Source organism: Micropterus dolomieu, linkage group LG10, assembly GCF_021292245.1.
Source record: "Micropterus dolomieu isolate WLL.071019.BEF.003 ecotype Adirondacks linkage group LG10, ASM2129224v1, whole genome shotgun sequence".
Classification (NCBI taxonomy): Eukaryota; Metazoa; Chordata; class Actinopteri; order Centrarchiformes; family Centrarchidae; genus Micropterus; species Micropterus dolomieu.
In genome coordinates, this window is record NC_060159.1 from 6012973 (window position 1) to 6026791 (window position 13819).

The 13819-nt window shown below is 43.2% G+C and overlaps 2 protein-coding genes and 1 long non-coding RNA gene across 8 annotated transcripts in view; 2 read left to right on the plus strand and 1 right to left on the minus strand.

The window, feature by feature from the left end:
• Positions 1-574: 574 nt before the first annotated feature.
• Positions 575-5945, plus strand: LOC123977794. The gene is made up of 3 exons (XR_006826763.1): positions 575-959; positions 3072-3155; positions 5133-5945. It is a non-coding gene; the product is annotated as an uncharacterized LOC123977794 (long non-coding RNA).
• On the minus strand, positions 2374-4459 carry lft1 (lefty1). Its single transcript, XM_046060767.1, has 4 exons — positions 4108-4459; positions 3651-3897; positions 3223-3462; positions 2374-2833 (listed from the first exon to the last, which is right to left on the minus strand). Exons 1-4 carry the CDS (start codon positions 4370-4372, stop codon positions 2509-2511), a joined length of 1077 nt encoding a protein of 358 aa, XP_045916723.1. The 5' UTR covers positions 4373-4459; the 3' UTR covers positions 2374-2508.
• Positions 5946-10771: 4826 nt separating the features above from the next.
• The window catches only part of cdc42bpab (CDC42 binding protein kinase alpha (DMPK-like) b), a 76522-nt gene continuing 73474 nt past the window's right edge, over positions 10772-13819 (plus strand). Inside the window, exon 1 of one of the 6 annotated variants that reach the window (XM_046061182.1) lies at positions 10772-12255. In XM_046061182.1, coding sequence (XP_045917138.1) covers positions 12078-12255 — 178 coding nt within the window. In that variant the 5' untranslated portion in view covers positions 10772-12077. The remainder of the gene's footprint in view (positions 12256-13819) is intronic. The other 5 variants (XM_046061181.1, XM_046061183.1, XM_046061184.1 and 2 more) reach the window with 5 other exon arrangements.

The window sequence follows — 13819 nt, forward strand, 5'->3', positions numbered from 1 at the left end:
TGTGGCCTGCTGGAGGTCATTTTGCAGGGCTCTGGCAGTGCTCCTCCTGCTCCTCCTTGCACAAAGGCAGAGGTAGCGGTCCTGCTGCTGGGTTGTTGTCCTCCTACGGCCTCCTCCACGTCTCCTGATGTACTGGCCTGTCTCCTGGTAGCGCCTCCATGCTCTGGACACTACGCTGACAGACACAGCAAACCTTGCCACAGCTCGCATTGATGTGCCATCCTGGATGAGCTGCACTACCTGAGCCACTTGTGTGGGTTGTAGACTCCGTCTCATGCTACCACTAGAGTGAAAGCACCGCCAGCATTCAAAAGTGACCAAAACATCAGCCAGGAAGCATAGGAACTGAGAAGTGGTCTGTGGTCACCACCTGCAGAACCACTCCTTTATTGGGGGTGTCTTGCTAATTGCCTATAATTTCCACCTGTTGTCTATTCCATTTGCACAACAGCATGTGAAACTGATTGTCAATCAGTGTTGCTTCCTAAGTGGACAGTTTAATTTCACAGGAGTGTGATTGACTTGGAGTTACATTATGTTGTTTAAGTGTTCCCCTTTTATTTTTGAGCAGTGTACATCCCCACAGAGCTGCCTGCCTGGATGTAGACCCTTGTTGAAGATTAGCTTTCTCTAAAGCTGAAACTGGTGGAGCAGCCTCTCCAGGCTCTGGAGCGTGGAACTCCTTCAGAGTTGTCATCACCCAGTTTTGTGGGGCTGCCTGCTCCAAACAGATATACAGCTGTGTCTGACTCTTTCCATTTCCCTCTGACTAATTTAACTGAACTCCAGGTGATGTTCAGTGACTTGGGAATGTTTCTGATTTTTGCTTTTTCTTTTGGATTAGATAGATAAAGATTATTAATCTTTTTTTGCTGAGTTGTTTGGAGTGTTCCTTTGTCTTCATATTGTAGGATTTGCCACAACACTGACTTCCCAAAAGTTGGACCATCCAAATACAGGTGTGTTTATTCTATGATTTATACCCTGCAATTTCCCTTCTGGGATGAATATAGTATCTATCTATCTATCTACACTCACTGGCCACTTTATTAGGTGCACCTTGCTAGTACCGGGTTGGACCCCTTTGCCTTTAGAACTGCCTTAATTCTTAGTGGCATACTTTCAGTGTTGGAAACATTCCTCAGAGACTTTGGTCCATATTGACATGGCAGCATCATGTAGTTGCTGCAGATTTGTCGGCTGCACATCCATGATGCGAATCTTCCATTCCACCACATTACACAGTACAGTGAACTCATTGTCATGTTCAAGAAACCATTTTGAGATGATTTGAGCTTTGCGACATGGTGCATTATCCTGCTGGAAGTAGCCATTGGAAGATGGCTGGTTAGCTATTTGTGTTAACAAGTAATTGAACAGGTGTAAAGTGGCCGGTGAGTTTATCTACATACAGGGGATTTTCATTTAACTTATTATGTGACTTCTAAAGCCAGTTGGCTACATCATTAAGGATTTCGGTGTGACTATTTAAAGGAGATGAATACTTGTTGATCGGTGTCAAAAAGCCACATAAGTTCTACTTTGATTTAATGTTGTAAAACACTGAAAAGTGAAAACTCTTAAGTGGGGGTGCATGTTTTTATAGAGTGACATTCATTCTTCACAGCGCCACCTGTTCCCATACCTCCTGGTGTTGCTGGAGGTGCATGTTGGGAATCCACTTCCCTCCCAGACAGACAGCTGCTTGCCTTTGGCAGGGCAGCATGTTTACCTCCATCAGCAGCATATTAGTGAATAACAAGACCCCCTACTCAGAGAGCAAACAGTGCATTAGGTATTGGCCCTGATTACCAACCTTTGGCCCCGGCTAAGTCTGATGTAAACACATGAAGAGCCCATTGTAGCTTCTTGTGAATTAACTTCGTGTTTCTCTGTATGTGGCGGTGTAGCTCCTACCCACTGTAAATAAGGCATTACAAGTAGGTTTGACCGTCATTGTCAACAACAGTGTGCCCCCAGTGTATATGTCATTAGGCAAATCATTTTGCTCTGCTCTACAACTTCCTATGAGCATAAATAGAGGAGGCCGGCAGCTGTATGTAACTGCATGTGAATGTGATCATGAATGTGAATGGGGCCATTCAGCAGGGAAGAGGAAGCCCATAAAGTCTTAAATGAAACAAAATATTTTTTATTTTCCAAACATATACTCATCCATATTATGTACAGCTTGACAATATAACACATCAGACAGAATTTGAATGACAGCTGCAGAATCAACACAACGCATACAAATTCGAATATAAAAGACATAAAAATTTACAAAATATATAAAAGTGCTTGTGGAAGGAGGTTATTGGCAGCAGGACTGCCTGTTGTGTGTGTGAAACTCCCAATAAATGTCCATTTAAATAGAAAGTACTAGACGTGTTATTTAAAACCATTAAATATATCAACACCCCAATGAAAAAAAAAACACTATAATATTCCTATAATACTTCCCAGCAGTCTGTGATTATAGGATCACTATAGCTGTTTTCCATGACGTCATACTATGGAGACATTGTCCATTGTGCACGCACATCTCTCTACAATCATATTGGGGAATTCAGCCACTTCTATCTCAGTGTAGTCCCCCTTCTTCACCAGGTACATGATGGGTAACGGGGCGCTCTCAGACACCGCGCACCGCCTCTCCCCGTACCCGTAGTTGCGCTTCGGCTGCTTGCAGCCTCCGGTGCACTTGAAGGCCTGGTAGCCTGCAGGCTCAATGATCCAGTACTGCGTCCAGGTGAGAGCACGGAAGTTGATGAAGTACTTTTCCCTGCAGCAGGAGTCTTTGTTTTGGTTGACATCGCAGTCGCCGCGAGAACTGAGGAAGAGAAAGGATGAAGAAAGTGAGATGACTGTTGTTACGAAGTCCCCAGCATCTCTCAGCCACACGCCTGCTTGCCATGGTTATCCAATTATGATGTTTACTGTTTGAAATAGGCCTAATTAAAACATATTTAGAATGGTATCAGAATGAGTATGTAGGGAACACGTGAATTAAGTGCATGTGCTTTTGTTCTTGTTGGTTTATTTAACGCTGGTCACTATTTTGCTCTTAGATTTCTCCAAACCACGAGAGTGAGCAAACTGACGCCCATGTGTCACGCTACTACAAATCTACTAATGAATGCAAATTGTGACAGGTAAGAAGATGGGGGCTAATTGTCACACTCATCCAATATCCTGTATATCAAAAGCTCGCGCCCTTACCCATATTCTTCGAGGTTGAGTGTGTAGAGGATGAGCTCGGGCTTTCCCAAGGTGTTGTCCGTCTGCTCCTGGGTGGTAAAGCGGACACTCTTGGCCATCTCTGCCGCGTAGCTGCCAGGTCTCTCGCCCTCGATCCACACCTCCAGGTGCATAGGTGTCTTCTGCTGCGTCTTGGACCAATAGTGCACCGCCTGGGTCACATCAAAGCTCTTCCAGCCTGTCTCGTGAATGGGGATCAACCTGTGAGCACGAGAGATAAGGGCGCTTAATTAAAACGAGATTTAAAAAAAAAAAAGAATATTTCCTGGAGAAGATTACAATTAAATTACTGTTAAGGTTAACCCAGTGAGCCCGTGATGATGTCGCCTCTTAATTGCTCTACTGTTAATACATCCCCAACTTGTCGCCATGAGAAAATGATCCCTTACCGTGAATCTACCAAAGATGTCCTATTGGGTCCGTTTGGCAACACCTCCACCCAGTAGATGCTGACCCGGGCGTTGTTGACGGGCCGGAGGTTCTTCCTCTCCACAGCGAACCGTTTGTGATAGGAAGCCCGCTGGTAGAGCTTCAGCTCCGCCATGGTCACCTCGCTGTTATCCGGGATCCTCGCTTCCATATCGAACACCATGCGATGCCGAGTGGTGTCAGAATACACATACTCCCCGGAAATGTCTAAAACACAAAGCATTTAAATCGTTTTAGGCCATGTAGCTTAAAATTACTGTTTAACTGAGGCAATTTGGTGCGTAAAATAGACTATACAAGTGGTGCAATTACGCACGGATTTAATTGTCCCGTCAACTGATATCAGTGTCAAAGCTATTTTTATATGAATTCCTACAAATTGCATGTGATATGGTTTAAAATTTGAAAGGTCCTTACCTGCATTACCAGGGATTCCCCTCAGGATGCCCGCCAGGCTTGGCAGAGATCTGCGTCTCCTGCTGTGGTGCATCTTCAGCATGGACAAGTACTTATTTCTGATATGCACCGGAATAACCAGATTCTCCAAATCCCTCTTATGAATTTTAGGAACTTCATCCAAACCAAGTTTCTGCAGCAGCGCGTCCTTCATATCCTGGTGCGTAAAAGCCTTGGCGAGACCGAAGAGAGCGGTGCAAAGGACACAAGCGCGGAGGAAATCCATGTGTAAAAAATTCAGTGTGATAAACAGCAGCACGGTAGCAAAAGTCACCCAGAGAAAGACAGTGTCCCTCTGACACTCCTCTAGCCCCTTATATTGTTGCGGCCCTCCCAGTCGTTCGCACTTCGTCAATGGGGGCAGGGACCCTTATCAGAACAAAGGTGCGACAATACAGCCCCATTCTAAACAGGATATCTAAGTGGCCATACTTCAAACAGCAACAATTAGACCAGAGTGCCATCCGCATTGTGGAGGTACAATTTCACCATAGTTCCACTAAAACTATTGTAGATGACCTGTGTTGCATTTGATGCCAGAATGAGGATCTACAATCTTCTCTTCATGGTGTAAATAAATACAGTAATTTAGATGCATCTTCCTGGTGGACAATCAGACAATCAAATTACAAATTGAAATAGGTAAATGCTCTTTCAGGGGCTTTTCTACCCTAGAAAGAAGAACATTCTAGAGTACATAGATGAAGAACTGAAATGGATTTTTTTAGCAGTGAATTTGTCAAATTTTAAATATTGATGGTCAACACAAAAAATAATTGACCTCAAGTATTAGTATCACATTCAGAAACCCAGTCATTACCACTGGGTGTAGAAACATTTTAGAGTTTTGTGGGACTTGCTGCTATTTCCCAAAAATTAAAAAGCATCTGAATAGGCCTAGTGTTTTCACAGCTGGTGTTTATTTGACATAGTTGAACATATTGCCAACTTCTCTTTGTGTCTCGACACTCTTATTATTTCTCCAGAATTAAAGAGCTTGTCTCCCTGGCCCACTCTGAAGCGTGTTCTCTGCTGCTACACATGCGTCCCAGACAGACATCTCTTGACCCTGCGAACCTGAAGTGCCCTCTCTTCTGTAGCACCCTTGTCTACACACACCCCACACTCCGACGTGTACATTCCACTGGACGATGTCAGGCCAGGGCAGTCTGGCAACAGTCTGTCAAACAGCGGGCTTATGACTGTCTGGGTGGCTAAAAAACAAGAAGATCTGGACTAAAAACCAGCAGGCAATCCTGCCTGGTCACTTTGGTGCAAGTGTACAACAAGGGGTCGGGTAGGAAATAGTGTAGCGCTTTCGAGGGAGGAGGGGGACTAGAGGATTAGATGTTTATTCCGAGCCCTGTTACCCATTCTTGGCCCTCTCCAGCAGATTAAAATTATTAGCCAAACAGACAGTTAATCCGGGGGCTGGAGGGGGGGGGTTGGCGTGGATGTGGATTGGGGCAGGCTCTTCACAGGTTGGTGATTATCTGATTCCATTGCGAGGATTTGCCTTGCCTTTTTTGTCACACAAACATTAGAAGAGGGGAGCTCTGACTGGCTGCCCAGAAGGCCCTGCCAGTGGTGGTTGTGTATTGGGGCGGTGTTTGCTTAGAGATGTCAGACAGACTGAAGGGGCACACAGGAAGAGCAAATGACAGATGACCACCAGACCCGCTCACTGCTGCCAGCAGCTTACAAACAGGACAAATTATTAATTAGTGCTTTAGAGCTGATACCACATGACACAGTCCATGCATGACAGGTACTGAAATAAAGATTTGTATAATATCCAATTACATGTGTGCAAACTCAATTATGTGTGCATGGAGTAATAACATTATTACAGAGTTATAATAGCTAAATCATTATGATATTAATGCTGTGATATTTGTGTTTTAGCCTAATTAATTTGCTATTAGCAATGTTATTGCAAGTTCATAGCAGGATTTTCTTTTCTTGCAAGTTTTTGTATGACTTGAATGAATGAAATGTGCAATTTGCAATAGTGCACATGTAGTGTAACCACTGATCTCATATTAGTCTTTCATTCTTCCTTCAATTTGGGATATTTGTACAAAATTAGCCCTGGAAAATGTCAACTTTAATCATGAGACTTTATTTATTTATTTTATTAGCTTATTTGATGGGGTGGTGCTCATTAATTAAGCATTGATCAACAGAGAAAATACTGTAAATGAGCCTAAAGGGCTGTGCAGATGTTAGAAAGGGACCCTAATGGAAGAATAAAGCCACATATTTTATAAAATTCACATACACATTCAGCACACATCCATCAGTAAGTAATGACACAGTTGGCCACATTGTTTTGAAGACTGAATCAGTGTTTTTCAAGTACTGGCAAATGAAACATTTATTTCCAAAAAATTGGTTTACAAAGGAGTAGAACCCTGAATATGAACAGTAAGCTCCACAGTAGAGTCTACAAAGTCCACAGGTGAGGTTCAAACTGGTCTATCAGATTACCTGATGTCAGAATCATCAGTGCAGACATGTAAATTCAGAGCACATTCATTGACCCGTCCAGCCAAAGGCCAGGTCTAAGTGCCTGTTGTCCAGAGCCCATGGCAACCTCTATCCCTCACATTACAACCCCTAATTTGGGAAATTAAGATGCCCTTTGTGTGATATTTCTCAGTCTTTCTTCCTTCCCATGCCAATCAAAGACAAGTTGCCTAGTTCAAAGCTACATCTGATGCTCCTAGGTGCCATTTCTTTTCAATCAAAGGCCAATAAGCTCCCACAATCAACAACACAGGTGTTAATTAACATCCAGACATTTGCATTCAAAAGCAGTCCAGTTTATAGGTCGCCCCCTTCCATTTGTGAAACATGAAATCCCCTTTACTTGCAAAAACTGCTGTTTGCATAAGGCCATGGTTTAAATGCTGATATGAGAGAAATATTGAGCCCTCAGGAGGAAGACCTGGCAGCAGTTTGGTTGTTTTCCCTGTGGTTGAGGTAAGAGACATTGCATATCAGCATCTCATTGGGAGTCTCCCGGGGAACAGGGCGGAGCTGCTGCCTTCTGCAAAAAGTCAATATTGAACTTGTGTTGGTGGTCAGCGCAAAATCCTCATTATTCACGTGGCTGTATTGTCACCGACTTCCTGATCTACTATTGCCAGCTTTATCTCAATACCAAATATTTGAGGACATGAACCGCTCTAGTTTGCACCTTAATGGCCCCCACAAAGCCTTTGCTGCGGCTGCAGACCTCAAAAGATACACTCCGAGTCTGGATCAATCCATCGAGCTGGCTGCCAATAATCACTGATCCGTCTGTCAGAGGGGAAAGCGCTAGACCTGTGCAAGGACAATACAATTATTGCTCAATGGCCTCTACTTCTAGACAAAGTACAGGGGAGTCTAATTGCATTTCACACAGCTAATGACGGCTCAATCAGCGCAGAGACATAGGGTTTAATCCCAGTGTAGACTTAACCAAATAGGATCAGACGTGATTAGATAGGACTAACAATAAATATTTTCATTAACTTTTAATTAATCGACATAGGGGAGACTTTAAGTGTGCAGCATGCTTATCATCAACCTGATCAGACCGATAAAATCCAAAAAAGAAAGGATGCCGTTTTCATCGCAAATTCACTGAACAAAAAAACTGTGTAAATAATAAAGAAGGCTGATTAAAAACTAACAAGAACACACAAGAAATACCCATTTACAACAAATACAAGGCAGCTGCAATGACCTGCACAAAATACACCAGTTTGAGTTAGTTAATAGTTGGTGAAGCTATTTGTACAGCAGAGGGCGCTGTGATCACACGAGAAGCAGCTAGTGGCTTTAAAGGAAACACCTATACAGTCTATGGGAAACACCCACCTAAAACAGTGTTTACATTGCCTTATGTGGGACAGTAAAGTCCTAGTTTTATAAAACAGAAACATGTCTTCACAAGCAGGAAACCCCTATCACCACCCCACACTTTCTGGCTATTGGCTTCATTTCTATACTGCACTTTTATTTTCTTTATGGAATTTAGGGAAACGTATTACTACACCATAACTCCACTAACTACTATTTCATTTTAACTGATTTGAGTTTGCTTTTTATTGTGTTTTTTAATGTTGTTCTAACGCACTTCTTCATCTTACTTTAAAAGACCATCTGCATTGAAAGTGAAATAAATGCCTTTTATATTAAAATCTGAGAAGTTGTTTTGTTTTTTTTAATTTATGGCTTCCTGCTTTCAGTCAAGATAGGCTATTATATCTCAGTAAAAATCTCCATTGCTGTTTTTAATGTGCTCCTTTATTTACTGTCATGACATCCTCAACAGTGCTTTGCTGCACTTTATTCATATTCAATAAAAAGACTCGGAACCACAGATGACATGCACAATGTTTTGATCCCAGGCGGCTCTTTGTCAGGTCTAAATGTTGATCCCCACACCCATATGAATCAATAGGCTGACGATAGACTCTATGACAATGTGAAGTGTGGTTACCTATTTAACCCACCCACGGTGATAAACATCTCCAAGCAACTCACAACTCGAGTGCTCAATAAAAACCTGAATCAAAAAAAGCACATGAATCCCAGAGAGGGGTGGTACAGAGAAAACAATACATCAAATGTATCAAGTGTATTGCAAATATATCCAAATTAGACGTATAACACAAACAACTCGACATCATACATGTAAACTGAACTAAAACACAATATAATATTTATCTTGTGAATTCCATTTTTGAGTGGATTTTAATAAGGTGACCTGGACCTGCAGTGCCACACACATGGGAGAGAGTCATAAATGTTGTGAAAGAATGGGAGAGAGCAAAGACGTTTTCTCTTCTGCAGTTTTGTTGTTATGCTGTTATATACTTTTGCTGTTGTTAACAGAATACATTCCTAAACCAAGCCAATCAGTCATCTCGGAGTGGTAACACATTGCAGGAAATATAAACTGCTGCTTGGCTGTTTCTGATAAACAGTCATGCCAAGGCAGTATGCTTCAAATTACACTTGGTCACCATCAAAATCTGTTTTATTGGACACATCTTGCATGTTGAGCTGGTGTGTGTGTGTGCTCAGTTCATCACAGTGCGTCTTTGTGCGTTTATTCACTCTGGCAGTGCAAAGGCTTGCAGCAAGAAATCCATTTGCAATATAGAAGCGTAATTTTGTTGGTGTGTGTCACACAGACATAATAACACAAGGCTTCTGTGTCTTTCTCCCTACCCACTAAGATTCAGTTGCTATGGAGGCTGTTAATCATTAATAGATGTACTTTGAGCAGCGATAACCACCTCACTTCAAAAGGATGGGACATTTCCCAACAGGAGGTAATAGTTCGGTGGAACTCTGTGAATAAATGGCCTTCAGGTGCTTTGTCCAGTGGGTGGCTAATAGAACTGGATGACACTGTAAAATATCACTTTTACTCAATACTTTCATGATTTCTGTGATGACATTTAAGGCATGGGTATTATTATTTTCATACAATATATTATTAGCTAGCAATGTGAGTATGATGGCCACTCCAGCAGGTTAGAAACAACAAATGAGTGCAAATAAGTGACAACCAGCAGTCTGTGTGATTTACCTATTGTATGTCCTTAATTCTCACTTAGGGATCTGTGCTTATAAAAAGTCTGACTCAGTTGGCTTGCAGGGATACAGCAGGGCTCAGTGTCATCATTAAGTCAAACTCTAACCTACAAGCCTGTTTATCTTAGAGAGTATGCTCTCAGCACTGAGCTTCTCCCGCCCGACAGAAAATCCGGGACAAACTTGATGCAGCTTTGACGTTGAGAGATGGGAAAAGCAGTCAGAATTTAAGAATCTCAATATTACATTAATAGAGTACTTTCAAAAGTAAACGCCGTTTTGGGGCTACAGTCAATGGCCTATTGAGACCACACATAGTAGCCATTTCTGATGCCATCTATGAGGTGCATGTAGGCATGCAGTAGTATTCTGAGATAAATACACAACTTTCATATGCCAGTTGTAGCTAGGGTGCCATAAACTCCCATATAATGTCAGAATTTGGCAGGTTTAGGCAGTTGCATTAGTGGAGCACACACACAGGCTGCCATGTTTTATCTGAAGGTTGTGTGATTGTGGCCCACTGCAGCAGCTATCAGGTCACTCTCAGCACAGGTTATATTGGCGCAGACAACACCATTGCGTGGGTATATCTCCATAAACGGAGTGTTGAGCAGCCAGTTAAAGGGACAGCGGATGTTATTATTCCAGTCTGAAGAAAATGCGTCCTCTCCCCACCACGTCACCGGCAGACTGACAGACAACCCGCAGTTTCCATTCACAATATTGACAGCCACACCACCCCCCCCTTCCGCACAGCAGATGCTGTGACGGGCGCCATGATGATGATCTGGGATTTTGCCTGCAGCAGCAGCCAGAAATGCTACACTGCTGGAAGATGGGCTGCTAGCTGTAACGGAATGGACGCCTTCACGCTATGGCACATCAAAGATGGCCGATTTCAGGATTCAGCGCCCTACGCATGCGTGAAAGTTGGACACCAGCGACATTATTTTTCGTATAACAGTTATATGAAGCACATAACTGTCTCGAAACGTACCGCGTCGCAACTAAGATATTCTTCATTGAGTAACAAAGAGGTAAAGTAATCTATGAGCGTTTATAAGTTGTGTTTTCAATGTGGACTAGCAGCGTCGCGGGCTAAGCGTCCATTTGTAAGTCATTCATATTTTACAGCCGAGCCCTGCTTCCCATAATCCAGCGCGGCGTTACAGATAGAGGTGTCTACTCGGGCGTCTTTCCTGTCAAAGTCTCTGGCAGCAGGCTACTGGTAGCTTGACTGTGCAAAGACTGCAAGAAGCGACCGACCGGCGGGGGAGGCAGGCAAGGCAAAGGAAAGGACAGGGGGGAGTTTAGGCTGTGTCCCGTATTTGGAATAAGCAAGACAGACCACAGCTTTCCTCTTGACGTGAAACGAGCTCCTCTGTAACCTTCAAAAAAAGGACCCGCATTTTTGACGGCCAACTTACGCGCTGTTGGAACTCTTGAACTAACCGACGTTTTGAACTGTGAAGAAACTAAAGACATTTGGTTTCTGGACGAAGAATGGGATTTAAAGAACATATCTGCCAACACTGAGTTGTGAAAACAAGGGAATATTTTCCAGTTGGATGAAAAATAACCACACTGTCGAAAGGGATCAAATTCATTTGAGCGGTGTTGACACTCTGCGTATTGTATGTCAACTCCTGTGGGAAAAGGGGCAACGATGGCATTTAGGGACGAGGAAAAGTAACGTTAACGTTAGCTAACGCTGGCTAGCTAAACCGCTAACCTAGCAGGCTGCTAACTAAGCCTGTGTCGCCCTTCCATTCCTGGAGCAGAGGAGGGGCGCTGGGGCTTTGTAGCATTGCAGATCTGCCTTGCTTTTTTGGGTTGCTGCAAGAATGGAGAATCCCAAACATATGCCACAACAACTCAGGGGGATCTGTTGAACCGCATCCACTCGATTAGCCTCCATTTACCACACAGAGAAGAGCAGAAAACTGCCAGCTAACGTTGGGAATTCATCAAAATCAGCCGGCCCGGGGCAGCCAGGGTCTGTAATTGTGACTAGCGTTACTTCTTTTCGTATGTGCCCTGTGGGGATAGGTGTTATAAAATGGGGATGCGCTACACGTCTTATTCACCTCTTAGATACTGGATCCCGAGAGGGGGTCATGAATAGGTCGCCTTTAACGCGGAATTAGCCCCGGCTAGCCCTCGACTCAAAAGTTTGGTTATTTTTCTAGACATATTCAAGGTGACAGAACTTCTTTACAGGCCCCTCTGCGCTAACTAACAGGCCGAGGAGGTGTTTGCTCATTTCGCCTGCCCCCCACCTCCTTCTCCTTCATCATCATTACTTCTAAAACCAACAAGCCGGAATAATCATGTCGGGAGAGGTGCGTTTGAAGAAGCTGGAGAAGCTGATCCTGGACGGGCCAGCTCAGTCTAATGGCCAGTGTCTGAGCGTGGAAACGCTGCTGGACATCCTGGTCTGCCTGTACGATGAATGCAACAACTCCCCGCTCAGAAGAGAGAAAAATATCCTGGAGTTCTTGGACTGGGGTAAGAAAGCTTATTTTATTTCTTTTAATTTCCTCTTGTTTGGCCCTTGCATCCAGTGTCCCTGTATTTTTGGTAAGATGATAGGCTAATACTGTTGGTGGTGCAGTGGCCCTCCCTTCCCCATCATATTCCTTTTATAGTAGTAGTGGGGCTCAGTTGGCCTGCTCTCCTCTCACCTCCCTAAAGCTGATACCAAGGCCACTTTTTTCACTTTTTTGTTTAATTAAATGTTTGACAAAAACAGATATGATGTTAAAAAATAAAAAGTTAAGTTGATGACAAGGACTAACCAAATACACAGAAGCACATTAACTATAGTGAGAAAGATCTTAACCAGGCCCACTCAGAGTTTTGATATGAATCCAGGAAAGATCTCATAAAGATGTCCTATCCTCCGGGCCACTATTTATTCCCATGAAAACACACTCTTGCATAAGGTAGATGCCTTTCTGTCATTGCACCAACCCTCTTTTGGTTCAGTTTAGTTTTCACAACTGCTTTACATGTCCGTTTGTTTTCCTTTTTATGGGTGTGTAGGTGAAAGCCCGTTGATAACTTAACTTAAATTAACATAGCTGTCTCTTATCAGAAAGATGTTGCTGCTGTAAAGAGTGGTCTTTTATTGCCATTGCAGCATAGCAATCACTATTGCAATACCCTAAATGTTATACACAGGATTTGGTTAGTTTATAATAAGGAAAGGAGTTTTTAGTGACAAATCTTCAGTTTTGTAACTTTCCCACTCCCCTGGTTAAAGCAAAGTTAGAAAAAACAACGCACAGGAGGCACAGGGACCACACACACACAAACAACTCAATCATTTGTGCAGAAGGAGTGTGTGTGTGTGTGACTTCGGGGGTTTGGTTTGTGCATGAAGCAGGAATGTGAACAACTCACCTTTTTTATCTGGCGCAGAGGCCCAGCTAGCTGCCGGAGCATGCCTGCCTGGCCTGCTTGTCTTTTTAAAGCCCTGAAAGATGAGCTGCAGCAGTTTGAGGCAGCGCAGGAACAAATCATTTCCCTGGATCGAGACAAATGAATAATATAGCAGGCAATAAGAAACAAAAGTATAATAAAAAGAAGTTTGGTATATTTTTTTCTTTCTTCCTTTATTTCTTAACAGTTTAAACTACTATGTTAGGCAGTGTCAAAGACACACAGGATGGCAGTTAAGTCAGTTTAATGGTGGTCAATTCTGGCTGTGGCTGCAAAGTTGGTTTACTTCACCAGCCACCATCTGGAAAACCTATTCTGTGCTAAAAATGGAGCTATGCTGGCTGGTAAAATACTGGAAGTGGCTGGATTTGGTGATTTATTTAATTATTTTTTTTGTGTCTGCAAAGGAATAAAGAGGTACTTTTCTGCCCGTCTAAAAGCATTACCCAACTGTGTTATTCATTACACATGTGTTGTTTCCCCCCCCCCCCGCCAAACATACACAGCCAAGTCTGCTGCAATCTAGCTGGCCTTGCAACAATGCCGGTGTGCCCTGGCCGTTAAGGAGAGGTGCCCTGTGCTTGGGTGCCAAGTGGTGACTTCATCCTGACATTTCCTTGTGTTGACA

Coding starts and splice junctions, on each gene's coding strand:
- lft1 (XM_046060767.1), bottom strand. CDS start 4,372: ATGGATTTCCTCCGCGCTTGTGTCCTTTGCACCGCTCTCTTCGGTCTC. Junction 3,463..3,650: donor ACATCTTTGGTAGATTCACG/GTAAGGGATCAT, acceptor TCGTGCTCACAG/GTTGATCCCCATTCACGAGA. Junction 2,834..3,222: donor CTCAACCTCGAAGAATATGG/GTAAGGGCGCGA, acceptor TCTCTTCCTCAG/TTCTCGCGGCGACTGCGATG.